The sequence below is a fragment of the Meles meles genome, chromosome 21 (assembly GCF_922984935.1).
Source record: "Meles meles chromosome 21, mMelMel3.1 paternal haplotype, whole genome shotgun sequence".
NCBI lineage: Eukaryota > Metazoa > Chordata > Mammalia > Carnivora > Mustelidae > Meles > Meles meles.
In genome coordinates, this window is record NC_060086.1 from 7,848,140 (window position 1) to 7,873,654 (window position 25,515).

At 61.2% G+C, this 25,515-nt stretch overlaps 2 protein-coding genes across 6 annotated transcripts in view; both read left to right on the top strand.

Annotated features, from left to right (window-relative positions):
- The window catches only part of DTX2 (deltex E3 ubiquitin ligase 2), a 36,071-nt gene extending 17,893 nt beyond the window's left edge, over positions 1 to 18,178 (top strand). For 2 of the 3 annotated variants that reach the window (XM_045993116.1, XM_045993117.1), the window contains exons 5-11: positions 4,661 to 4,761; positions 9,321 to 9,461; positions 12,373 to 12,446; positions 13,835 to 13,993; positions 14,571 to 14,732; positions 15,933 to 16,022; positions 16,986 to 18,178. In XM_045993116.1, the coding sequence (XP_045849072.1) occupies positions 4,661 to 4,761; positions 9,321 to 9,461; positions 12,373 to 12,446; positions 13,835 to 13,993; positions 14,571 to 14,732; positions 15,933 to 16,022; positions 16,986 to 17,213 (955 nt within the window). In that variant the 3' untranslated portion in view covers positions 17,214 to 18,178. The remainder of the gene's footprint in view (positions 1 to 4,660; positions 4,762 to 9,320; positions 9,462 to 12,372; positions 12,447 to 13,834; positions 13,994 to 14,570; positions 14,733 to 15,932; positions 16,023 to 16,985) is intronic. The other variant, XM_045993119.1, reaches the window with a different exon arrangement.
- Positions 18,179 to 18,778: 600 nt separating this feature from the next.
- Positions 18,779 to 23,450, top strand: UPK3B (uroplakin 3B). 3 transcript variants are annotated; one of them, XM_045992550.1, is made up of 6 exons: positions 18,779 to 18,856; positions 19,736 to 19,885; positions 20,107 to 20,344; positions 21,536 to 21,615; positions 22,419 to 22,548; positions 22,956 to 23,450. In XM_045992550.1, the coding sequence occupies exons 1-6, from the start codon at positions 18,808 to 18,810 to the stop codon at positions 23,113 to 23,115; spliced, it is 807 nt and encodes a 268-aa protein (XP_045848506.1). In that variant the 5' UTR covers positions 18,779 to 18,807; the 3' UTR covers positions 23,116 to 23,450. The 3 variants fall into 3 exon arrangements, with proteins under 3 accessions (XP_045848506.1, XP_045848507.1, XP_045848505.1); XM_045992549.1 differs by lacking the exon at positions 18,779 to 18,856 and adding an exon at positions 19,504 to 19,613; XM_045992551.1 differs by lacking the exon at positions 18,779 to 18,856 and adding an exon at positions 19,456 to 19,613 and having other exon boundaries at positions 19,736 to 20,344.
- Positions 23,451 to 25,515: the final 2,065 nt, after the last annotated feature.

Sequence of the window (25,515 nt, forward strand, 5' to 3'; positions counted from 1 at the left end):
TCAAAGGGGGCCTGCCTCCTGAGGTGGGCGTTATCTTTATCTCCTCCAGCTTTTCAGGAGCTGGGAGAGGCACTGTTCACTCGCCTGGGCCTATCCCTCCCTATTTTGAAAAACAGGGTTTCCCTATTTTGAAAAACAGGGTTTCCCCATGTCTTATTTGTAGGGTGGCCCTCTTCTGTGAACCCCTTTCTGATGGGTGTTGTAGAGCCGGAGTGGGGGCGCTGCTTGATGAATCCTGTCCTTGACCCAGCAGAGCCAGGAGAACTGAAATGCTTGACCCCTCGGTCTCCGTAGGGGCCTTGGTACGGTTCTCTAGGCGGAGTGAACGTCAGCTGTGTTAGGTGGAACTCTCCCAGGGGGCGGCAGGGCTGGGGGCACCGCGGACTGGGGAAGCCTGGGAAGCAGCCGTATTTACTGGCAGCCACCGGAAAGAACATGCGAGAGTGAGCGAGATCAAAATCTGTGGAACCCGTGTGGTTTTTGTTTGGGAAGCCGTGCGGTTTCAGATCGCTTCTTGCTCAACCTGGGTAAAACCTCGGCTGTCGGGCTTCTCCGGCGGGGGAAGCTTTCCGAGTAGGCAGTAAGTAATGCGCCGAGCTGCCGGGTGTGAGAAAATTTTCCGGTAGCTGAACTTGACCCCTTTAAGCACCGGAACTTGTGTTTTAATGCCTGCCGGTCTTCTTTAGCAGAGGGTGTGGTGGCTTAGGATTTTGATGGCTGCAGGCGAGGACTGGCTGCCGTTGCAGCTTTGGTGTGGCTAGGCCTGGGGAGGCGTGACCCCGCCCTGAGTGCCCCTAGGATAGGGCTCTCCCAGTTTGCTTCCATCCGCTCCGTTTTTTGCTGCTGCTGTTCTCCCAGCTTCCCGAAGCATTCCCTCCTGCTGTCCGCCTGGCTCGAACGCTCGGAGTCCCAGGGCGAGGGGGCTTGAGGGGAGCTGACTGGCTGTAGGCCCTTGGGTCAGCTCTGTTCCCTTGCCATGTCTCTCTTTTCTGCTCCTAAGTAAGATTAAGGATTTGGGCTGAGAAGTCCGAAGTTCCTTTTGCTCTAGTATTGTGGTTTTGGGGATTTCTTTGGGGGGTGCCTGGCGGCCCTTCGGCTTTCCAGTATATCCCCTTAACTGCTCTGAGAACAGGGTAACCGTGGACATTGGTATTGGGCTGCAGATTAAGCCTCACAACCACCCTGAGGGCCTTTTGGAATTATTCTCATCTTGCAGATAGAGAATTTGAAGCTCAGAAAGGGGACTCCACCTGGCCGAAGGCACGCAGCTTGAAGCCAGAGGGGGCGCTGGAAGGGGGTGCTCCAGATTGCACATCTAGGGCTCCTTATAGGGCACCCTGCTGGCAGGGCTTGCTTGCTGGTGCTAGCTCGCTGGCCTGTGCGGAGCTGGTGGGAGGCATTGCGTTTCCTTGCTCTAGCCTCCTGCCTCTGCCCTTTGCCGGGGAGTGCTATGTGCTGCCTCCATAGAACACTGAAGTCCTTGTTTCTCACGTCCTGAGCGCCTCCTGAGCTCCTGGAGATAGTCCTGGACAGGAAAGCCAGGTTGGGCCTAGTAGGTAGACCCATGAACCCGGGGAGGCTGTGACTGGAAGGAATTCTCGGAGAAGGGCACTCCATGGGGCAAATAGTGCCCATGCTGGGGAACATTCTGGTCATCTGGGCCCTTTGAGGATGGTGGAGGGGGTTCGGTAACATCTGAGGTCCTGTCCATCCTGAGGGTCCCCATCTTGGGAACCGCTGTGTCCTTTTCCTGCTCTCATGACTGCAGGGAAGCATCTGGGGGAGGAACTGGGGTGAGTGATGGGGAAGTGGCAACAGTGTGAGACCCACAGAGCTTAGTCACAGTTCCTGGCCCCAGTTCCAGGGTGAGCTTCCCAGTGGGAGCCTTAATGCCTGTCTGCTTTCTGCTCCAGTTCTTGGTGGTGGAACCTAAGGCCTTCTCCTTCAGATATGTGCTTCTCCCCAGCAAAGGAGGACCCCACTTCTGGGACCCCCTCTGGACCAGCGATGAGTAACCCACTAACGTTGAGTTGTCGAGCCAGGCTTCGGCTTTCCGGCTCCCCGGCTGAGGTTGCTCAAGCTCCGTGTCCCCTGCAGAGCTGGCTTGGGAGATGGAGGATGCCTGGAAGGGCTCTGTCATCTGGGACACCTTCACTTTTCTAGAACCTGAGAATTACAAAGACTGTCAGAGATGATCTACTGACTTTTTTTTTTTTTAAAGATTTTTATTTATTTGACAGACGGAGATCACAAGTAGGCAGAGAGGCAGGCAGAGAGAGAGGAGGAAGCAGGCTCCCTGCCGAGCAGAGAGCCCCATGTGGGGGCTCGATCCCAGGACCCTGGGATCATGACCTGAGCCGAAGGCAGAGGCTTCAACCCACTGAGCCACTCAGGCACCCCGTACTGACCTTTAAAAAACCAAAGTGGAGAGACAGGCTCATGGTGGATGGGTGGGGTTTGCTTCAAATTAGATGGTTTAGTGGGGCCAGAAGCTTCATTGGTGCAGGTGTTCTGCACGCCCAGCCCTTCCGCAGCATTATCAGAGCTCTGCGGAGTCAGGTCTGTTGTTTTCTTGGGCCTGAGAATAGCTGAGGAGGGCAAGAAGCCCTGATCTGGGCAGTGCCACACAGGTGATTCTCTTCGGGGAGAACAATCCAGAAGTGAAAACAAAACAACCTCTTTACTCAAACAAATATGGGAGTGCCTGCTCTGCTCCCAGCCCTGTGCCGGTGGGGGGCGGGGGGCCCTGCGGCTTTAGCACCAGCTGAGTGTAAGGTTCTGGTTTGGATCGGAACCGGCCAGCTCCATGTCGTTTCTGCCAGCAGGACCTGTGCCCCCTGGGCTGGTGGTGGGGAAGGATCTGGGGCAGCTTCCAGAAGCACTCACTGTAAACTAGGCAGGTTGTTGGTTTGCTGGCGGCTGCGAGGGCAGCACAGCAGATCGGAGCCGTCCATCATTTCCGGAGCACCATCCTGGCTCCAGGCTAGGCCAGTGGGACAGACGAACACAGCCCGGCCCTGTCTTTGGAGAGTTCCGGTGTAGGGACTGCGTGAAAGGGTTTCATCACCCTTCTCGTGGCGCCATCTTTAACATCGGCAGGGATGGACCCGAAGACACAGGAACTGGGGTGGCAGGTTGGTGGCGGAGGGGTTGTTTGCCAGGCATCTCAGGCCATCTGCACCAACCATTCTCCAGTGGGGGGGCAAACCACAGTGGCATAGATTCATTATCACTTGAGAAATATAATGGCTTAAAACCAAATGAATGATCCAAATATAGTTATGGGAAGCAAGACCCTCATTTAAAAAAAAAAAAAAAACAACAACCCTGAATTTTTTTAAAAAGATTTTATTTATTATTTGACAGAGAGAGCATGAGAGTGGGCAGGGTCAGAGGGAGAAGCAGACTCCCTGAAGAGCAAGAAGCCCGATGCGGGACTCGATGCTGGGACTCCGGGATCATAACCTGAGCAGGAGGCAGTCGCTTAGCTTAGCCAACTGAGCCCCCCAGATGCCCCCAAACCCCTTAATGTTGAACTAATTTTAGATTTACAGAGAAGTTTCAAAAATAGTCCAGCAGTTTGCATCCCTCCCTTCCTCGACTTATCTTGTAAAGCCAGACAGTTGCCATCAGGGGGACGTTACTGTTAACCAAGATGTTTCTTTTTTTTTTTTTTTTTTTTCTTCCCCAAGATGTTTCTTGATTCTCGCGTTTGTCCACTGCTGCTCCCAGTTCTGTCCCGGGATCGTGTGGGATCCTGCCTCATATCCAGCTGTCCTCTCTCCTCCCCGCCCTCCCTTCAGTAGGAGTTCCGCTGTCTTTATCGCCCGTGACCTTGACACTTCTGAAGAGCTATTTTGTCGAATGTCCCTCAGTTTGGGCCTGTTCGGTTGCTTTCTCATGCTTGAGGTTATGCCGTGTGGCAGGAACCACAAAAGAGGTGTTATGTCCTCAGAGCGCTGTTTCTTGGGGTTGCTGATGCTGATGGTCATATCACCGGTTATACCGGTCTGGAGTACGTGTTAGAGTGGTTTCTGCCAGATTTCCCCTCTCCAGGTACCATAGAGCCCTCATTCCGACAAAGCTCGTGAGCTCAAAATTCTCTTAGCATTGTCTTCAGAGTTTGAGTTGCCCAGAAAAAGACACTTTTTTGACAGTTAAGGCTTCCTTGATCGCTTTGCAAACTGCCGAGTCTCCCAGCACAGCCGGGTTCTTTTCCCATCATGGCTCGTGCCGATGCTCCCCCTGCCAGCGCTCTGTCCGCCTCTCCGCCTGGCTTGGAGTTTGACTCTCCCGACTTGATTGTGGCCGTGGCCGTGGGCCAGGCTCTGGGCTTCACATCCTCAGTATCCGGCTTTTCTGGGTTAATTTGAGTCTAAGAGTGGTGAACTTCACATTTTTTTGCTCCTCTTTCCAGGTATCACGGTCTTTCATTAAAAACAAACAAACAAACAAACCCCACAAAAAACCAGAAGTCCTCTGGTGACTCCAGAGGTGAAAACCAGAGTGACCTCCACATGGTCACACAGCGGCGGCCATGTGGAGTGAAGCCGTGAAGGGGCCCCGGCGGTACCCGTGTATTTGCCCCTCGGGCTGGCTCTGGCTCTTGTTTCTGCTAAGTTGGCTCCTACACTCAGCTTTGTTCTCTCTTCTCCCTAAGTGCCTCCCTCCCCAGCGGTCCTGTGAGCAGCCCCGGGAGCGTCCCCGCCTCAGTGCCCGTGCAGATGCCGAAGCCCAGCCGGGTCCAGCAAGCCCTCGCAGGTAGGCGCCCTGCCGGGTCCTGGGTTCCAGAACAGGCTGTGTCTGACGGGGCAAGACACGGAGGCGGTGGGAGAATCCGTGGGCAGGGGAGGAGACCGTGGGACGGGTGTCTGGTTACTCTCTCCGTTCTCACAGAAAGCCACAGCGGCTCCAGGTGGGTGCTCCAGGCCCGTGCCTCTTTTCCGTGTTGGCGTGCCCTCAGTGAGTGAGCCTGTCTCTCAAGGGGTGGCCTGACTGATGACAGCGGGTCCCCTGGTGTGGACCTTTCCCCATCTTTGAAATTTCCACGTCATTTTATTTTATTTTATTTTTTCATAAAGATTTTGTTTATTTGGCAAAGGGCAGGAGAGAGTGAGCGAGCGAGCACAAGCAGGGGGAGCAGCAGAGGGAGAGGGAGAAGCAGGCTCCCCGCTGAGCAGGGAGCCCAGTGCTGGGCTGGATCCCAGGACCCCGGCATCATGACCTGAGCCGAAGGCAGATGCTTAACTGACTGAGCCACCCAGGCGCCCCTCCATGTTACTTTAATTATGGTTCGAGTCACTTGTCTGTCCTGAAATGCTTTATGCATCTCCCTGAAGGGGCCCGCTGGGGAACTCAGCTGTTTTGGCTGGAGTTATGCTTTGAATAAGTGACTTTGCGTCCACGTAAATCTTTTGTTAACCAGACGCCTTCGAACTGTTTTTAAAATTCCTTTTATAGGTCAGGGAGTTACTAAAAGTTACTTTTTAATAAGTGGGAAAAGCCAGGTGTCGTAGAAGGGAGTGTAGCGAGGTTGAAGCAGGTGACTGAGCTAACCCGAGTCTGTGTGTTGAGTGAGTCACTGTGGTAGCACAGGGGGTTCGAGGGACAGGTTGGGGCAGGGAGACCCGTGCGGAGCCTGACTTCATGGCTCAGGGGAGCCAGCCAGGGCCTGACGCGAGCCTCGGCAGTGGTGGAGGTAAGAGCTTCTGACTTGGTGAGCAGGTGGGTCGCGAGAGAGGAGGACTGGACTGAGGCCCGGTGTGTGACTGTCGACGTTACTGGGACACTCAGGAGGGGCTTTGCGTGTATCTTCCTTCATTTCTTCCAGTAACAGCTCTGCGAGGTAGAGGCTTTTATTCCCACTTTATACCTGAGGAAACAGCCTCGGAGAGAGTTCCAGAAACTTCTCTTGATCAACCGACCAGCCCTTGGCAGAGCTGGGACTCCGCGCCAGGCATTCCAGGCCCCAGAACCTGGGTTCTCAGCAGGGTCACACTGTGTCGCTTCCCAGCCCGGTGGGAGCATGGGGAGGGTCGGGGGGCGCTGCTGGGTTGTAGCGGGGCCGGGTCCCGGGGCAGTGGGCATTTGGATGTGCAGCTCAGAAGAGACGTCTAGGGTGGATTGGGGTGGCCTCTGCCCCCTTGGGGTGGGTATATGAGCTCACAGAGACTGCGGGCGGGATGCCGGGAAGGGCCCTGGAAGGAGGTGGAGGGACCAGTCAGAGAGGCGGTAGGAGCCAGGAGAGTGGGCCCTTCTGGACCCTGCTTCAGCCACTCAGCCATCAGCCCTCCGCTGGGGCAGAGAACGGTGAGCAGAGAAGTGGTGGCTGCAGAGTTCCTGCCCAGTTAGGTCTCCTGTGGGCATGTGGGGGGGGGGGTGATCACTGGAGAGAGGTTGTGGGTGACCAGGCGCGGCCGGCACATGGCCAAGCTCCAGCCAGCTCTGTAATCGCTGAGACTTAAATACTGACGCTATAAAAACCTTCCTAAATGTGGCTCAGAAGCGGTCCGCGATGGAGTAGCACTCGCTCCCAAGGCTGAGGACCCTCTTAGCCTGCATCCCAGGGTGTCCTCCGTGTCCCCTGTCCCTTGGCTCTTAGATCAGTCCTGGAAGTAGGCGGGTCTTCTAACTTCTGTTTGATTCACTGGGGAAACAGACCTCGGAGATGGGGGAGCACGGCCCCGGCCAGCAAGGAGTGGAGGCCGGAGCCCATGGCCAGATGCCGCCTTCTCTAAACACAGGCTCTGCCTCATACCTGTTGGTGGGAACCTGAGGTGCCGGGGAAGGAGAGACCCTGGGCCAGCACCCAGGAGGTGGGGTCTGGAGAATGTCATCTTTCCCCGAGCCTCATTCGTGGATTCGGGAATACCCAGGCCGCCGTGAGGGGGACGGGGAGGGTTTTGCGGGTAGATTTACAAACCAGGGGTGCCACTGTGGAAGGCCCGGGTACCCTTCTGTGCAGGCAGAGGACGGTCACGGAGGAGCCGCCTCCAGGTCAGGCCAGCAGGGCCTCGGGTGACAACGTCCCTGGCTGCGGCCTGGCCCAGCCTTCGTGGAGTGCCTGCGTTCCATGCTGCCGCGGCCCCCCCGAGGCCGGGCAGCCAGGGCCGAGTGGAGCTGGGAGCCAGCTCTGTAAGACCGGTCAGAGGCCGGGTGTGGGCCGGAGCCCCGGTCACCAGACACAGGGCCAACTGCCGGTGTCCGAAAGGAGGTGTCTGCACGTCTGGCTGCTGGGGGGGCTGCTGTCTCGGGGGGTCCGGGGGATAAGTGGGACCCTCTCAGACGGGTGGGGGAGCTGTGGCTGTTCGGGCTGCTACGGTCATTTGGGGATGTTAGGATTTGGGGGGACTGTCCCTAAGCCCCGCTGCTGGGAAGACGTGACGGCCCGCTCTTGGCGTTCCCACCCAGCCATCCCGTCCGGTGGGCATTACTCCTGAGAAGTGTGGATATGGGGGGGATTCTCACACTTGCTCCCAGGAAGGCAGACCCACAGAGCAGGCACCGCTGCTTTGCAGGCTTCTCCGTTGAGATTTCTGTGTCTGTGACTGGAGCTCGGGGGCCGGCCCTACGCTGACGAGGGCAGAAGCCTTGTTCGTGCTCGCCTCACCGAGGCCACCCGGCAACGCTCGGGGGTATCTGGGTTCCCCGGCGGACAGGTTCTGTGCACCTGCTGTGACCGGGCCCTGCCCTCGGTGCTCAGCTCCCACACGCGAGTCCTTTCAGGGAGTAAGAAAGCTAACCAGGGTAAAGGACACAGACGGAGGGGACGCGGCCCTTTCAGGGGTGGTCAGGGAAGGGCTGCCTCCTAGCTCACGTGTGGGGAGAGGTCTGCCGGAAGTGGAGCAGAGAGTGCTGGGGCCGGAGGTCACGGTCAGGGCAAAGGCCAGGGTTCTACTAAAGCAAGCATTGCTCCTGTCCCCTCCATCGTTGTGCCCCCGGCCCTCTTCCCTCGCCTGCTTGTCCTGCAGTCTGCCTGACATTTAGTTCAAACCCCCTTCTGAGCTCAGGAGCGAGCAACGTGGAGACGCTGGTGGCATTGCGTGGCCTGATGAGCAGGTGCCCGGGGTGCAGCCTTGCTCTTCTGGTGGGTGCTTTGGGGTCTGTTGCAAGCGGCTGCCACAGTGCACCCTGCCCCGCCCCGCTGTGCTGCCCAGGCTGCTGGCTGGCCTCTGCTTCTGTCCCCGACTGGGCACGTTCGCCACTTTGAGTCTTGGCTCTTAGAGGCCACGGTGACAGGCCTGGATGGGGCCCCGGGGGTAGGTCTCCCCTTACCCGCCTGCATCACCTCCGGAGTGGGCAGCGCCATCTGCCTGGCCCACCCAGGGTCCCGACGTCCTGCCCCAGGCTGCCCTCGGGACCCAGCACCCGAGCCTGATTCTGAGCGCTCGGAAAGGCTCCCTTAGCCTGTAGCGGAGGTGTCACTGAGCGAGACGGACAGCAGGGAGATTGCACAGCGAGGCAGGCCCAGGGTGTGGTAGGAGCTGGGGCTCCCGTGGGAGACCGTGCTGTGTTCCAGGGAGCACCAGGGCCTCGGAGAGTGCCGAGGGAGCGGCCGGCGGTGACGGTCCGCCCAGAGTGTGTGTGAAACACCAGGCTGAGGAGTGAGGCTCCCCCCGTGGGTGTGCCCACGGTGCTACCCTCCAGGACAGAGGAGGCTGTTGGAGCCTGGACTGAGGGTGGAGAAGGGAGCCGCAGCCCAAGGCCTTTGCTGCTCCAGAGGAGCGGCACAGAGGCCACGGGGAGGCCTGTCGGGGAGCAGGCCCGAGGCCAGCATTCCTGCTCGCCCACCCTAGCAATGGCACGGGAAGCATCTAGAAGGGCCAGATGGAAAGCAGATAGCACCCCACTGGAGGGAGGGTGACCAGGAGCCCAGAGGGCATGGCCAGGGGGAGCCCAGGGGGAGGACTGAGCACGAGACTCTGTCCGTGTCTCCGTAGCTTGCCCACGTCCTTCCGTGTCACCCCTTTGGTCTCCTTCTCGCACCTGGCACCAGCAGCTCCCGCCTGGAATGGCGTCGTGCCCCCCCGAAGCAGAAGGCCTCGTCCCACCCCCTTCCCCACACGCGGGGAGCGTGGGCCAGCTGGTGGCTCAGAGCAGACCCCTGTGGGGATCTGATGAGCCGGGCATTTCCCTGGTTCCTGGCCTGGGGCTTAGTTGCCTCGAGCCTCGAGCGGCCGATTCCTCGGAAAGATCCATGGGTCCTGCTGGCCATTCACGGTGCCACCTGGACTCAGCCGGGGTTTGTGGACGTCACATGCCGAATGATTCCTTCTAACGTTTCTCCCTTCTCTGCATGTCTGATCTCGCACCCCGTGTAGGCATGACGAGTATTCTGCTGTCGGCCATTGGACTCCCTGTGTGTCTTAGCCGCGCACCCCAGCCCGCCAGCCCTCCCGCCTCCTGTCTGGCCTCTAAAAGTCACAGCTCAGTTAAGAGATTGAGGAAAATGCCCATGAAAGGTAGTTCCTGCTCACAAGTGCTCTCTGGCCTCTGCTAAGCCTCCGAGTCTTGCTGCCTCTGACTCTCCTGCATTGATCACTCTTCTCTGACCCCCACGGCCCTTCTCTGCTACCTTAACCCCCAGGGGAGGGGCTCAGTGGCCCTTCTGCCTGCCCTCGGCACGGAGGTGGGCCCTGGAAGCCACTTTCCCCCGAAAACCCAGAGTTCAGCTCCTGTCTTCTGCCACAGCCGGAGGGTGAGGGCCTGCTCTTGAGGACTCTGTGACTGTGTAAACATGAGCGTGGGGTGAGGCCAGCTCGGGATGGGGGTGACTCTGTCCCTCTTGGCAGGGCCAGCGTGCATCTCAGGAAAGGGCCCCGGCCCTGTCTGGCCACCACGAAGGGCTGCTTCGGAGGGGTCCCGCAGTGACGCCGCCCTGCCCGTCACACGGCTGGGGAGGAAGGGGTTTCAGAACCGTGGCAGGTGCTGTGGGTTTTAGCCAGACTTACGTGAAGGGGCCTGTGGGTAGTGAGTTCTAAACGTGCCATTTCGAAAGCTGATGCTTCCGTCTTTGGGCTGGAGACACACAGAGCACAGAAAGCCCTGTGACCTGAGTGTGGTGCCGTGAGCAGGGAGCACGGCCCTGGCCCAGCCGGCTTGGGTTCCGGTCTTGGTTCTGGCTTCATGTCCCACACCGGTGTCTCCGTTCGCGAGCCGGCGTCTCCTACTTAGCAGGTTGGCAGTGGGCAGAATGAGAAGAGCACACATGAGGCGCCCAGCACGTAGTCATGGGGGGCTCTGATCGTGGCCACTGCCTGTCTAACCCCAGCCCCGCAGGTGGCAGTGAGGGCCAGGGAGTGGCGGGGCTTTACACCCCATTCTCCATCTCACCCCATCCCGGCAGCTGGGCAGGGCGGGCCCGGAGCTTCCCGAGACACTCGGACTTGCCTGGGAAGAACACGGGCTCTTGGCAGACACTCTGATCTTCCTTCCTGGGCTCAGATGTCCCTTTCTTGGGGTTGGTGGTCCCCTGGCTGGCCCCCTTAAGAGAAGTGTGGCTCCTGGGCTACCTTGGGTTCTAAAAGGCTGTCGGGGGAAGGGCGAGTGGCGGGGAAATGGATGCTGAGCCAGACCTCACCAGAGGTGGGCCCGAGGCTAGTCCTGGCAGATGGGGTCCTGGGGTCCGTGTGCTTCTCTAAAATGCTTCTCCCCTCACTCTGAGTAGCTCCTGGATGGCGGCCAGGGCTGATGGTCCTTGTGCTGTGGCCTGGCTTTCTCCCCGGTGACCAGTCAGTGGCCTAGAAATCTGTGTGTACGTGTTGGGGGAGAGATGCATGCGTGTGTGTGTGTGTGACACGTTTGTGTGTCCGGAGTATGGGGGGATTGTGTGTGTGTGTGGTGGGTGGAGGGGCGGAGGTACATTTGTGTGGAGGGGTGTGTGTGTGAGGGGGTTGGAGTGGATGTTTGTGTGGAGGTGTGTAGGGCACACGGGTGAGGGTGTGTGGGAGAGACATGTCTGATGGGGACATTTGTGTGTGTGTGTGTTTTGAGGGGGTGGGGTATGTTCTTGTGGGTGGGGGGATATGTGTCAGGGTGGGGGGGCCGTTTGTGGGGGGTGTGTGAGATGGTGGGGGTGCATGGGTGGGGGGTGAGGGTTTGGGGAGACGTCTGTCGGGGGGGGTTGTCTCTGTGTTGGTGGGGTGGTGTTCCTTTGTCTGTAGCTGCCTCTCACAACAGTCACGCTGTGGGTCAGGAGGGCGTCTCCATTTTGAGGTGAGGGGAGGTTTAGGTGGTGTGCTTTGGTCCCTGCGCGACAGCCGGAATCAAACCTGACGTCGCCTGCTCCCAGCCTCTGCTCCCCTCCTCGGGTCCCCTGGCTTTCTCTGGTGTTGAGGGCCCTTGGCTGTGGAGCCCTCAGGCTTCTCTGTCTTGGCAGCCACACCTGGTGGCTCTGAGCTTAAGTTCAGGCTGGGGTCCCTCTGGTGACAGAGGCTCGGAGCGGGACCTGCCCAGCGACCCCGAGGCAGGAAGAGGAGCTTTCCCTGGCTGCGCTGGTCTTCCCCGGCCATCCTTTCTGCTCCCGCACGGCTTTGCTGCCATTCGCTGTCATTCTGCCGCTGCCTCTGGCTGGAGAAGCCCTGGGTCTGCCCAGGTCTCTCTCCGGCTGGGGGAGTCTCTCGTTTTAGGGGCATGGGGGTGCCCATGTGGGGCCAGGCTCAGAGTTGATGCCGGCCAGGCCGCCCTCCCAGCTTTGTGCACGTGGGCGGTCTCGAGACGCGTGGGGTGGCCGGGGCGCCCCTCTTCCTGCATCGGGGCTCCTTCCCGGACGCGGCGTGTCGCTGAGACCCCACAGTCCAGGGCCAGGCGAGAGAAAACCAAGGCTTGTCGTGACCGTGTCCATGTAGCATCGTCCCCAGTTGGCGTGCACACAGCCGCCCGCCGGGCAGGCGCCCGCTGCATGTTCAGCTCCCGGACCTTCTCTCGCCTTGGCTTTCTCACAGGAGTAACAGAGGTTGGGCGAAACGGCGGTGCCAGGACTCGCTCCAGAGTAGTTGTGGTCGAAGCTGCTGTTTGACTTCTCTGTGTGTCCTCAGAAGAGCCCGGGCCCAGCCTCCGGAACGAATGTGCGTGGGGATGTGGTGGAGGCCCGGCACGTGGCTCCTGAGGGCTGGGCCCGGCAGCTGTCCCTGGTCCTTGTGCGTCGCCTCCAGGGCTCCTGGGGCCGGGCCTCCCGCGGGGGGACCCCATAGGGCTCTGCCCGGCCGAGCTCCGAGCGTCCGTGCTGCCGCCGCATCTCTCCTCTTGCACGCTTGCCCCCTCTCTGGGTCCCTCCTGGCAGCTTGGGCCTCTCCCTTGCCTTCCTTCCTCTCTGGACTCCGCGACCCCGGTGCGTACTCCTCGGGACACCGCTGACGCTCTTCTCTCTTGCAGGAGAGACTCCAAAGCCTGAGCCAGAGCAGGTGATAAAGAAGTACACAGAAGAGCTGAAAGCGGCCCCGGATGAGGCACGTGTCACGGGAGCCGTGCTGCTGCTGGTTTGCTTTGGAGACGGGGGTGGCTCCGGAGGAGGGTATCAGCCTTTTCTCTGCTGGGCGGGCGCTAACCGAGGTGCCGCTGGGTGCCGGCCGTACTCCGGGTCCTGGGGTGTGATCTCCCGGCGTCCCGGAGGGGGCAGGCCGTCGCAAGGGGAGGTGGCCTGGCCTCAGAGGCCTGCATTCTGGTCTTAGCTGCGCCGCTCACGAGCCGTGGTTCGGAGCAGGGCTCCTCACCGGGCCTCTGCGGGCCCTCTGCCTGTGCCATCCTGGAGACGAGGGATGGGAGAGCCCGCCCCAGTCTCCGAGGACCGAGCTGGGGAAAAGCGAAGTGGCTTTGTCCCCATAGCGGTCCTGCCCCTCTGGCTGTGGGAGAACCGGTTGGCCTTGCTGCCATTACGGGGCCTGCCAGACCCTCATAGTAGCTTCAGTTGGACCCAAGCTTCTGTGCTGAGCTGTGTTTTGGGGGCTGCTGTGCCCCTGGTCTCTGATTTGAGTGGAGAGTCCCAAGGACTCTGGGGCGGGGTGGAGGCATGGGTCGTGGGTTAAAGGGCATTCGTGCCAGGATAGAACGGACGTCCCTGCCCTCTTTTTCCTGCAGCTCTGGCTAGTAAAGGGTTAGTAACCTGGAGGTCATCCCCGTGTCTCCCACCCTCCCTCCAGCGCTGTCTGTGCCCCCAGGGGACAGCACACCAGTCTCTGTTCTTACCTTCACCTTGTGCCCCCCCACCCCTGGAATAACTGGCTTGCTCTGCACCAGCTTCCTGGCCTCCAGGCCGCACCTTGAAACCCCTCAGCCGGTCCGCTGATGTGGGAGACAAAGTCCCGCTCCCAAGCTCGGCCTTCAGAACTTTCGGGATCTGGTCCTGCCCCGCCCGCCCCTTTTACACCCTACTCACCCCTGCCCCTGCTGCTGCCACTGCCCCTTCCAAACTAGGCTGGTTTCTGCTTCAGAACATTCTCCTCCCTTTCCCTGCTGTGCCCATTCCCGTCCTTGTCCGCCTTGTCCCTTCCCCCGTGACAGCCAGCTTTGCAGCTCTGTCCTCTCCTTTCCTGCCCTGCTATTTCCTGTCTTCCAAGAAGGAAGTCTGCTGTCTTCGGCCTTGCTGCTGTGACCTCTAAGGCCCCTGCGGCCCCTGTGCCTGTGGCCCTCTGTCATCCCCTCTGCTGTGACGGGCCCTCTGAGGGCGTCGATCCTGGTGACTCATCTGTCTCCCTGCCTGTGGACCAGCAGACTGAAGGACTGACTGCCCGTAATCCTGGTGTTTCAGCAGCGAAGGCCTTTTCCTATTAGGACCACCCCCCGCCCTTGTGGCGCAGCGGGCCATCAGTGAGCGTGCCCTGTGCTGGTCTCCCTCCAGGACTGCATCATCTGTATGGAGAAGCTGGCTGTGGTGTCCGGCTACAGCGACGTGACCGACAGCAAGACCATTGGGCCGGTGGCTGTGGGCCGCCTTGCCAAGTGCAGCCATGCCTTCCACCTGCTGTGTCTGCTGGCCATGTACTGTAACGGGAACAAGGTGCCTGCATGTCTGCCCCCGGGGGAGCGGGGTCACCTGCCCACAGTCCTTCCCCGCTCCTGCTGCTGCCCTGCGGGGCGCCCGGGACACTCTCGGAGGCGGCCTCGAGCTGTCTGTGGGCCTGGGCCCGTGGCAGGATGGAGGTCGGCCGCTGGAGGGCTGGAGGCAGCAAGTGACCCCTGGCCGCTGTCCTTCGGTGGCACTTAGCCGGAACGGACAGAGGTTGGGAGGACAGGGAGGCAGACTTCGGGGCGTGGCGTGGCCTCTCCTGCAGCGCCGCTGGGCCGCCCTGCGCCAGCCAGTGGGCCTGTGCCAGCAGCTGACCGGGCCTGGGGTCTTTTGTTGGGTCTGAAATCTGTTCGACCATGAAGACTTTCGTGCTCCAACCTGATTTGCCTACTCGATGCTGGTCTGGTACCTCGCGCCTGTGCCGACCATCTCTCTAGGGACGCGGTCGGGTTTCTGTGCTGGGAGGGAATGGAGGTGATGAGCCGGGGACCTGCAGTGGGGCAGGGGGCCATGCTAGGTGCTCTCTCGGGGCCACCGGCTCAGTCTGTGGTGCTCTGCTTTGTCTCAGGACGGAAGTTTGCAGTGTCCTTCCTGCAAGACCATCTACGGGGAGAAAACTGGGACCCAGCCCCGGGGGAAGATGGAGGTGTTCAAGTTCCAGGTGTCCCTCCCTGGCCATGAGGACTGCGGGACAATACTCATAGTTTACAACATTCCTCACGGCATCCAGGTAAGGGGCCCCGGCACGAGAGGAGCCTCCTTGGCCTGTTCTGGAATGGGTCCTTCTCAGTCTGGGGCCCTCTTCTTCCCGCGCTGCCCCTCTCCCAGCAGTCTGGTCCCTGGGGCTCTCAGGAGGCACCGGTCTCCCGATTTCAGGCTCTCAGGAACCAGGAGGCACCGGTGTCTGGGAGTAGAACAAGCTCTTAGGGCTGCGGAAGCAAAGAGATGTCCTTCAGCCCTTTCCTAATGCAGGGAGGGTATCCTGGAGGCGGAGACATCGTAGCTCGACTTGTACTGGGTAGAAGGCCAGGTGTCTAGAGCAGGAAGAATGCTTGTGTTGGGGGTGAATACCGGGGGGTCCCCCAGGGCAGGGAGGTGCCCGCAGAGAGGACTGCTCTTTGGGTGTGGTGGTGCTGGCCCTGATGGCAGGAGCAAGACAGGAGCCCGAGCCAAAGGTCCCAGGGTCCCAGTAGAGACCCACATAGGAGCTCTAGGCCCTTTATCCTCCTGCTTGGGCCCGGGTTGACCTCAGAACTGGTGGCAGGTGGGCAAGGTCCAGGGCAGTGGAGACCAGGACCCACGGGGGCCTGTCTGTGACAGGTGGGGTGTCCCTGTTTTGTTCAATCATGTGCTTTTCTGCGGTTTCCCTCCGTTTCTTCTCAGTGGGTCATAGTAAATTTTAAAAACATCCCTGACAGCCTCAGAGCCCCCGAGCAGGGGGAGTGTGGAGGTGTGTGTGGTGTGCCTCTGAGTGGCAGAGGGCACGAGCAAGGACCTTCCACCGTCACCGCGTGCTCCCCTTCCGTCCTGTTCGCGGTCCCTGCCCCGTGCCCCGCTGCAGGCCCATCTCGAGCAAACGGTGAGGGCGTCTGGAAGGAGGCCCGGCCACCCCGGTCACAGAGCCCAGCGCCCACAGGGGCACTACCGGGGTGGGGGGGGTGTCCTGGCCTTGGATGAGTTCCTGTCTCATCAGGGAGGGCTGGGACACTGGCAGAAGCGTCTGATGCCAAACCGAGTGTCACGGGGTCAGGGAAGGCGGTCGCTGGGGGGAGGCCGTATCACATTGGGTCTCTGAGGGGCGGGGTCTGTGACACGGATTGGGCTGGTCACGGGTGTACGAATAGCCCGGGCCGGAGAGGCAAAGGGTGGGCTGGGCTGCTGGGCGCCTCTCAGGACCCTCCCAGGCCCAGTGTCTGCGTTCCTCCTGCAGGGCCCGGAACACCCCAACCCCGGGAAGCCGTTCACCGCCAGGGGATTTCCCCGCCAGTGCTACCTTCCAGACAATGCCCAGGGCCGCAAGGTGAGGCAGGGCCCCCCGGCTGGTAGGGTCCCGGCTGGGCAGTCGGAGCAGGTGGGTGGGGAGGGCCCAGCCCGGGGGCCATGGCAGCTCTGCCCTGCTCTCCTGCTTCTTGTTCTGGGGCCGCCGGGCCCTCCCTCCCGCGGGTCGCTGTGCGGCGGGCTGGCTCCCCCGGGAGAGATGACTGGAGGGGAGGCCTCTTTCAGCAACCTCTCGGGCCAGGTCACCTGCTCTTTGGTCAGGCTAGCGTGACGACATCAGTGGGTCAGGGTGGGGGGCGGTGGAGGGGAGGAAGGGACAGGAGAGGACTGGGAGACTGGGACAGCCTGCGGAGCTACCTCTCGCACTGGGACTAGGGAGAGCGTTCCCAGCAGACGGAACCGCTCGGGAGTGGCAGCCGGTGGGCCTGGCTGGAGGCTGGGAAGATTCCAGGGGAGAACCAGAACCCGGTGTGGAGGCAGTGGGGCATCGGGCGTCCCTAGGCTGCCCTGGGCATTGCTGGTTGGAGGTTTGAAAACGCTCCCTCGGTGCTGTGAGTGGCCTGCGGACAGCTGAGCGAGGGGAGGAACAGAGAGGCGGGGTTCCCTGACTTGGACTTCAGGCAGAGTTAGCCTGGCCCCAGGTGCGGCTTGAGCAGCGGGTGGCGGCACCCTCCGACGTGGGGTGTCCTCTTGGGCCATCAGGTCAGCAGGGGGAGTTCTGGGAGGGGGTCAGGACTGGAGCTGGAGGCTAGGGACCCCAGCAGGTAGGGCTGACTTAGATCCGGTCACTTAGGAGAGCGGCCAGCCCGGGCCCTGCCAGCGGTTCATGGTACAGGTCGAACAGTCCAGGCAAGTGCCCGCTGCGCCTGCCCTGGTCCCCACTGGTGGGGCACATCCGACCGGGAAAGGGGAGTGGCCAGCGGATTCTGGCCTCCTGCTGCTCCGGCTCAGGAGCCCCTCCTCCCCTTCCCCTCCCCCACTGCAGGTCCTGGAGCTGTTGAAGGTGGCCTGGAAGAGGCGACTCATCTTCACAGTGGGGACGTCCAGCACCACGGGAGAGACGGACACGGTGGTGTGGAATGAGATCCACCACAAGACAGAGATGGACCGCAATGTGACAGGCCACGGCTACCCTGACCCCAACTACCTGCACAATGTGCTGGCTGAGCTGGCGGCCCAGGGGGTGACCGAGGACTGCCTGGAGCAGCAGTGACCCCCCCACCAGCCTGGCCGGGCCCCGCCCTGGCCCACCCGCCTGCCTCCGGCCACCAGCCGCCCCCTCCCCGCGCTGCCGGCTGGGCTGTCCCCAGGATGGGCAGGCAGGAAGGTGCCTTTTCTCGGAGGCTGCGGTGTTTGTCGGGGGCCTGCCTTCCGCCCCCCTCCTCCCCTGCAGGCCTGGATCTGCGTGCGAGTTGGGCAAGCCTGGAGTTTCTGCTCGTGGGGGCTTAAGAGGCAGCTACCTCAGCGCGCGGGGCCCCGGCCTGGGCTGCTTTGGGTCCGCAGTGCCGGGGGCCCGGCGTGGGGTGAGGCGAGACTGCCCCATCGTAGCCCGGTCAGCCGTGGTTCCGGGTCAGCTTCTCATACCTCAGATGTTCTGTTTGCAATAAATGCCCTATAGCCAAAGTCAGCAGGCCCCGGTGTGTTGGTCGGCGGAGAGGCCGTGCGTGCGCCCGCGCGTGTGTGCTGCTGCGTCCCAGCAGGAGGGAGCCCGCCGACGGCCCGTTCGACCCACATGCCCCAGGGACCAGGGCTGCGGTGAGGCCCGAGAGCCCACCCTCCCCACGACCTGGGCTGCTGCCCCGGGCCCTGACCCCATCCTCAAAGTTCTAATTTCTCGACCCTCTTAGGAGGATCCAGTACCCCGGCCTGCCATCTGCCTGGGTTGGGGCCTGGGGCTCCGGGGAGACCGGCCGCATCCTGAGTGGGCCGGGCGTACTTTTGCCTCCATTAAGCCCCTTTTCTCCATAAGAAAAAAAAATTAAAGTCTATTTTGTGTGTTGGTCTAAAGATGAGTATTTTATATGTTAAAGCATTTTTCTTCCATCTGTAAATTTGAGTGTTGCGGCAGGGGGGCCTGGCTGACTCAGTGGAGCATGTGACTCTTGATCTCAGGATCTGGAGTTCGAGCCTCATGTTGGGTGTGGAGATGACTTAAAACTAAGATTAAAAGGGCGCCTGGGTGGCTCAGTGGTTTAAGCCGCTGCCTTCGGCTCAGGTCATGATCTCAGGGTCCTGGGATCGAGTCCCGCATCGGGCTCTCTGCTTGGCAGGGAGCCTGCTTCCCTCTCACTCTCTCTGCCTGCCTCTCTGCCTACTTGTATCTCTCTCTGTCAAATAAATAAATAAAATCTTTAAAAAAAACAAAACAAAACTAAGATTAAAAAAGAAAAGGTAGTTACCCTGTGAGTCAGCGATTTCACCCCTAGGCGCGTATCCGAGAACAGAAAACAGGTCCACACAAAACTTGTACGTGAACGCTCGTGGCAGCATCATTCGTAACAGCCAACAGCCCAACTGTCCACTGTGGAGCCGGGAAGCAAAATGCCTGGTCTCCGTACAGTGGAGGGAGAGTTCTGGAACCCTAAGAACAGAGGCTGGTCACAGGCTACAATAGGACGCTAAGGGGAAGAAGCCAGCCCCAGCTCACCACTGGAGTGATTCCGTCCATGCAAAGTGTTCAGGACAGGGAAGTCGGTGGAGGCTGAGAGCAGATGCCTGGTTGCGGGGGGAGCAGGGAATGGGGAGGGACTTTGAATGGATACAGCGTGTCCTCTCAGGGCGAGCCGCACGTTCCGAGCTGAGTGGTGATGTTTGCACAACCTCGTGAAAGCCCGCTGAGGAGTGCACTTGAAACGGGGGAGTTTTATGTGAGTTATCTGTTTAAAAAAAATTGTATCTTAAAAAAAAAAATAGAACCAAAAAGAGTAAAGTAAGTGCGAGGCTTGTCAGCTGTCAAAGGGCCTTTCGCTGACTCCAGACTCTTGTTAGACAAGAATGTGGCCTTGTGCAGGGAGGGCAGGGGGATTGGCCCCGGGGCTGGAGCTGGACAGGTCAGGTGGGGCCTCTGCATCCCCCATCCTGCTCCCACTCCCTGGGTGGGGATGGAAGGCCAGAGGGCGGCTCCTGGCACCTGGGGTGCAGGAATCTCAGGCATGTGGCCCTGTGCCCATGTTTCCAGAGACCGGGTCCTCTCTGGGGCAGAGAGGCTGGCTGGGACCCCAATTCAGACATGGGACTCTGGGGGGCTTGGCTGGCATCTGGAGGTCTGGGGGCATCCCCCTCGGTCCTGGCATTGGGCCCCGGCCGAAGCACCCTACAGGCCTGCCCAGCTCCCTTAGGGTAGGCTGGCTGAGTGGGAGAGGGTGGGGCGCATTTACATTTTCAGGTCTTTCCAGGCCTCGGCCAGCCTCCCCCTGCAGCCGGACTAACCAGCTCCTCCGGGCGTGGGGCGGGGGTGTGGCAGGAGGTAGCCGGATCAGCCCCAGGCTGTGGATGTGGGGAGAAGGGCGAGCTCAGGGGGCCATCATGGGGTTCCCCCGGAGGCAGCCTGGCCTATGGCGGCTGCTCCTCCTCACGGGGCCACTGGTCTGTCCCCTGCCTTGTATGAGCCTGGGTGAGTGGGGATCCTGGGATGAATTCACCTGGCTGGACCCCAGGGGCTGGGGCACCCCCCCGCCCCCCGCCAACAGGAGAGAGCAGGTTCCAGGACCCTCATGCCTATCTCTGTGGCCACAGAGCTGATCCCCTACACGCCACGGATAACAGCCTGGGACCTAGAAGGGAAGGTCACAGCCACCACGTTCTCCCTGGAGCAGCCTCGCTGCGTCCTGGACGGGCTTGCCGGCGTTGCCAGCACCATCTGGCTGGTCGTGGCCTTCAGCAACGGTGGGTCATGGCGCGGGTCTGGGGCGGAGGAGAGCCAGCCGGTGGTGGACCAGGCATGGGGCTTTACCCTGCCGGGCTCTGGGAGGGTGACAAAGTTACCTGGTTTGTGCCTGGAGGGAGCCTCTGGGCCCTGAGGCATGGAGGGCCAGGTTCTGGGGGGCCTTGGACCCCGCAAGGGGCTAGGCTCCCTTGCCCCACCTGTCTGTCCCTTTCTCCCGCAGCCTCCAGGGACTTCCAGAACCCACAGACACGAGCCGAGATCCCAGCCTTCCCACGGCTGTGGACGGAGGGGCACTATATGACATTGCCCCTGTCCCTGGACCAGCTGCCCTGTCAGGACCCCGCGGGCGGCGGCGGGGACGTCCCCTTGCTGCGGGTGGGCAATGACCCCGGCTGCCTTGCTGACCTCCTCCAGCCGCCCTACTGCAACAGCCCGCTCCCCAGCCCCGGGCCTTACAGGTGGGTCCCCCTGCCTGGATCCTGGGACGGACAGGGCTGTGCTGGGGGAGAGGGGGCTCTCGGGGAGGTGAGCTGCCTTTCCCAGCCTCTCCCCAGAACTTGCCCCTTCACAAGCTCTGGTTTAGGCCTCTGTGGGGTCAAGGAGTCCTCACCCCAGCTTGGGGGCAGGCAGAATGTGGCCTTTCCAGGAGGCCTGCCCGTGACAGGTGGGGCCAGGCTGGGGTCTCTGGCCCAGAGTTGGGGACTGGGGGGGACGCTGGGCTGCAGTCACTAGCCCGCAGGCAGATCTGGCAGGAATGTGAGCCCCCGGCAAGCAGACCAGCACCCACTTTTTCAGGTGAAGGAGCTGAGGCACAGGGCAGCAAGGGTTTGCCAGGGTCATGGGTGGGGGGGGCAGGGCAGAGTGGGAGAGCAAGTGTCCAGATGGCAGCTGCCCGGGGTCCTCAGGGAGTCCAAGTCCAGCCGAGGGGAACAGCTCAGGGCACAGGGAAGGTGGGCATGGTGCGAGCGGGACCGCACTTCCATCCACACACAGCTTCCCCCTGCCCCCTGCCAGGCCCCCCGCCCTGACAGGACTGCCTTCCCACCTCCTCCCTGCCCACTTCCTGGCTCGGTCTCCTCTCACCTCCTGCCCCCATCCCCAGCAGCCACCAGAGCTGGCTGCCCTCTGTGCCCGCAGATCTGGGTCCCTCCACGCTGAGACGCCTTCGGGGCTCCCCTCCTGGAGCAAAGATGCAACCTGAGCTCCCATGCAAAGTCTATGGTGCCCTCAGTGCTCAGCCCGCCTCCCCTCCGGGATCCCAGGCTCTGAGCACGCCCTGACCTCACCCCTCCCTCCCTCCCTCCCTGGACCTTTGCTTAGGGTGCCAGAGCCAACCGGGGGGCCTTGTATGGCTTCCTAGATGCCACTTGGCCAGCCGTTCTCTCTGGGAGTCCTGGGGTTCCGAGCTCCATCCGGCCCACTGAGTCACCCTGAGGCCCTCTGCATGTGACATCCTCCTAAACCGGATAGGGTTTCTGGAGAGCAGCGGCTCAGACGCACTGGGACATGCTGGCCGGGGTCACTGTGGTCAGAGCGGTCTCAGAGGATCCCCCAATGTGCCCCAGAAGAGCCTGGCCCAGAACTGCCTGGAGCTTGGCCGCTGTGGGCAGGCAGCTGGGGCTCTGACCTCCCCCTTCTCCTCTCCGCAGGGTAAAGTTCCTCCTGATGGACGCCAGGGGCTCACCCCAGGCCGAGACCAGGTGGTCCGACCCCATCACTCTTCACCAAGGTAGCGCTGGGGGAGGGTCTGCTCTGGCTCCTGCCTACCCCTGCCGCCACGAAACCAGGGAGACCAGGGACCGGGACGCAGTGTCCAAGTCCAGCCCCTCCCCCAAGCAGAAGCTTGTGCAGGGGAGGTGGGGCACCGGGTCAGCCTCACTGGCAGAGACACCGGGTCTGTCCATGCTCAAATGCTGGCCAACGCTCAGGTGCCCAGGTCCCAGCCCAGTCATGGGCAGAAGCAGCCTTCCCCTCCAACGCCAGCCCTGGGCCAAGCCCTGCAGGTGGAGAAGGGCCGGGACATGAAGGAGGCCAGGGTCGGAGTCAAGGCGGTGGGTTCTGGGAGATTTCCCTCAGCAGGACCCTAAGGCACCCGGGATTCACCAGGCCAAGGAAACTGCACATGAGGGGAGGCCAGTGTCCGCTGTGAGGGACACCTGGGAGGCAGGCTGCAGAGGCCGGGCTGTTGGGGGGGGATGGGAGAGGGAGCGGAGGGGATGGGGGGTTCTTGTCGTCTGAAGGCCTTGAACGCCAGGCTCCAGGGAACGGGGCAGCCACGTGGTGGGTCCTGAGGTCTGCTGCAGCTCTGCCCGCGGGGGCCAGGGCAGTGGGCAGGCACATTGGCAGGAACAGCCTAGAAGGTGGGAATAAGAGGCCGGAGCCGTGGGGGTACAGGCTGGCAGGGCACGGATGCCTGGCTGAGATGGACAGAAGGGTGGGCTCAGGAGGCTGTCAGGCCTTGAGAGGCAACCTGGGTGGGGAAGGGACTGCTCTGGGGTCACGGGGCAGCCTCTGAGCGGCTGCTGTGCGCAGGGAAGTCGCCAGCCTCCATCGACATGTGGCCAGGGCGACGCAGTGGTGCTATGATCATCATCACCGCTGTCCTCTCCTCCCTGGCCGGCCTCCTGCTCCTGGCTTTCCTGGCAGCGTCCACCGCACGCTTGTGAGTGCTGATAGCCCCAGGGCCTCTCCCCCACCCCGGGGGAGACCCTCCCTTCTCACTGGTCCCAGCGCCTGGAAGCCCCTTTCCAGGGATGTTCCAGGAATTTCCACCCCCAGTCTGCCTCACCTGGAGGGCAGGGCGGTGGCCCAGCAGCCCCTCGGAAGCCAGGTTCAGAGAAGGGGTCACCTCCCTCTGCCCTGCCCTTCACTGTGCCCTTGGCCCCCGGCCTTTCTCCTCCTGGGCCTTGTTTTCTCTCCAAGGAGCCCTCAGTCACTTCAGAGACCTGATACCGGGGTAGTCAGGGCAGCCACCTGGAGGAGGTGGGCCAGCAGCTGGTTCTAGAAGGAAGGACAGGGAGAGACTGCGGGAGGACCGGGGACCCAGTGCTGCCTCCTCTCCCCATCCAGCTCCAGCCTGTGGTGGCCGGAGGAGGCCCCGGAGCAGCTGAGAATTGGCTCCTTCATGGGGAAGTGCTACGTGACCCACCACATCCCACCCAGCGAGGCCCCCACCCTGCCCGTGGGCTGTGAGCCTGGCCTGGACCCCCTCCCCAGCCTCAGCCCCTAGCCTGGCCCTTGTGGCTGGGGCGTGGCTGCCGCCAGTGTGGGGGCAAGGCCAGGGTGCTCATTCCCAGCCCCTGCACCCTCCTCCCCACCCCTGCCTGCAGTCCCACTGATGTGGAACAGATGTCAGGGTTCAAGACGTCTTTGGTGCAAAAAGGTGGTTTTATTCAAGCACAGGGACAGGACCCATGGGCAGGAAGAGCGGCACCGGGGTGGTGAGGAGTGGCTCGTTATATATACTTCCGAGTTGGGAGGGGTTAGGGAGAGCGTACGTCTCTCAGGAATTTTGGAAGCAAGGTCTCCAGGGTCTGAGGGGGCTCGCTGTTGTTAAGAAAAGTCATTTATTACTGTTTAGTAAAAACTGTCACGAGACTCTTAAATGTGTATCTGTGCGTCATATGCTTGGAGGATAATTGCCAACATGTATCTTGAGGGTTTAGAGATAAAGGAAGTTTCCAAATGAAATTTTTTTTAAGATTTTATTTATTTATTTGACAGACAGATCACAAGTAGGCAGAGAGGCAGGCAGAGAGGGGTGGGGGGGAACAGGCTCCCCGCCGAGCAGAGAGCCCGATGTGGGGCTCCATCCCAGGACCCCGGGATCACGACCTGAGCCGAAGTCAGAGGCTTTAACCCACTGAGCCACCCAGGCGCCCCTCCAAATGAATTTTTATGTGTAAAGTTGACTTACAGAGTCCTGGGGGTCAAGCTAAGATTGCCTTTTGCCCTTAGAAAAATGTCAACATCCAGGCAGCTGAGTCCCCACAGGAATGTCACTCTGCCCGTTTCAAGGACTTGTCAGTGCGCTGTGAGTAGTAAGGAAATTTAATCATTTTTTTTCTGCCTTAGTTTCCCACATCACCAACCCTAGCAGCCCTGCGAGGGTCCAGGAGAGGCTAGAGGTAATGTGCAGAGGCCGCCCCGACCAGAAGCTTCCAGCCTCCGGGAGCGGGGTGCAGGGAGCCTTGCTCTGCAGGGGACAGGGCTGGGCCCACAGAATGTACCCGGCCTGACCCTCAGTCTATCCGCCCCCCCATCACCCGTATCCTGGCTAGGTCCTGCTGTTGGCAAGGCCGGTGGTTCTTGCTGTGGCCACACGGGGGCGCCGACGCGCCGCAGCCGTCCAGCCCCGCACATGCGCACTCCCATTCACAGAGCGGCGGGACCCTGGGGGCTGGTGGCTGCGGCAGTGACCCGAAGTAGCCGCCACTCAGTGGGGTCCCCGGAGGTCAGGGCTCCAGACCTCGTCTCGGTCAAGCCAGAGGGATGAGCAGTCATGCTCCCGCTTGCGGGCCTACTCTGTGTCGTCCAAAGTGCACAACCGCCACTGTTTTCTAGATGGAGAAACTGAGGCTCCGTGACTTGTCCACCCCCACCGGCCGCAAGACCTCCTCCAGGTGCAGGCGGAAGCAGGTTCAAATGCAGTCAGGAGCTCAGGCTCCAGGGTCCTGGGTGACATGGGCCATGGGAGCCAGCCCGTTTGGGCCGCCACTTGTGAAATTCTGCTGCTATGGAACCTGGGACCGTCTGGGGCTCTTGGAATCGGAGAAGGGTTCAAAGTGCCCCCCACGCTCACCAGCTCTGTCCGGCAGAGCCTGTCTCCCACTGTCCTGTCCAGGCCTGGCTGCAACACCAGAGGGAGAGGCGCTCTACACCGGGACACCCAGCTCGGGGCCCGCCCAGGGGGGTATGGTGAGGAGGAAGACGGGAATGAGCCAGCCCAGGGCGGGAGGATGGAGCAGGAACAGGAATTGCCCTGCCCCGGGCTGTTATGTGTCCCAGGGCCCTCTCGTGGCTTATACGGATCCTAGACGCAGCCCCAGCCATGCACCATGTGTGCCCAGGGCACGCGTCGCAGCACAGTGGGTCACACGTAGCCCAGGGGAAGAAAGCGACCCCACCTGGAGGTCAAGGGGGCTTCCCAAGGGTGGCTTTGGAGAGGAGTCTTGAGGGGCACATGGAAGTGAGTCAAGCAGGGGCAGAAGGACGGAGGAAGAGAGAGCGAGAGAGTTGGGGAGTCCAGGGGTAAAAGGGCTCACCCTGTGGGGGCAGCGGCTGGCAGCAGGGACCAGGGGCCTGGAGGCCAGGATGAGGGGGACTGGCCTAGTCTTCTAGACGTATGGAACCAGGCCTGAACCAGGGCAGACAAAGGGAGCTGGAGAGGAGGGAGTGGATTCCAGAATATTCGGGAGGTGGCCAGAGGACAGGGACTTTGTAGATGAAGGAGACGCCACAGGAGAGGCCATTCTTGGGTTTCGGGGGTGGGGGTGTGTGTGACTGCAAAATGGAGGCGCTTTATGTCCTACAAGTGGTTCTGTCCCCCAGCCTGCCTCAGAGCAGACCCCCCAAAAAAGGGGGTCCTGGGGATGCCACCTTCGCAAATGGGGGAGTTCACAAGTTAATA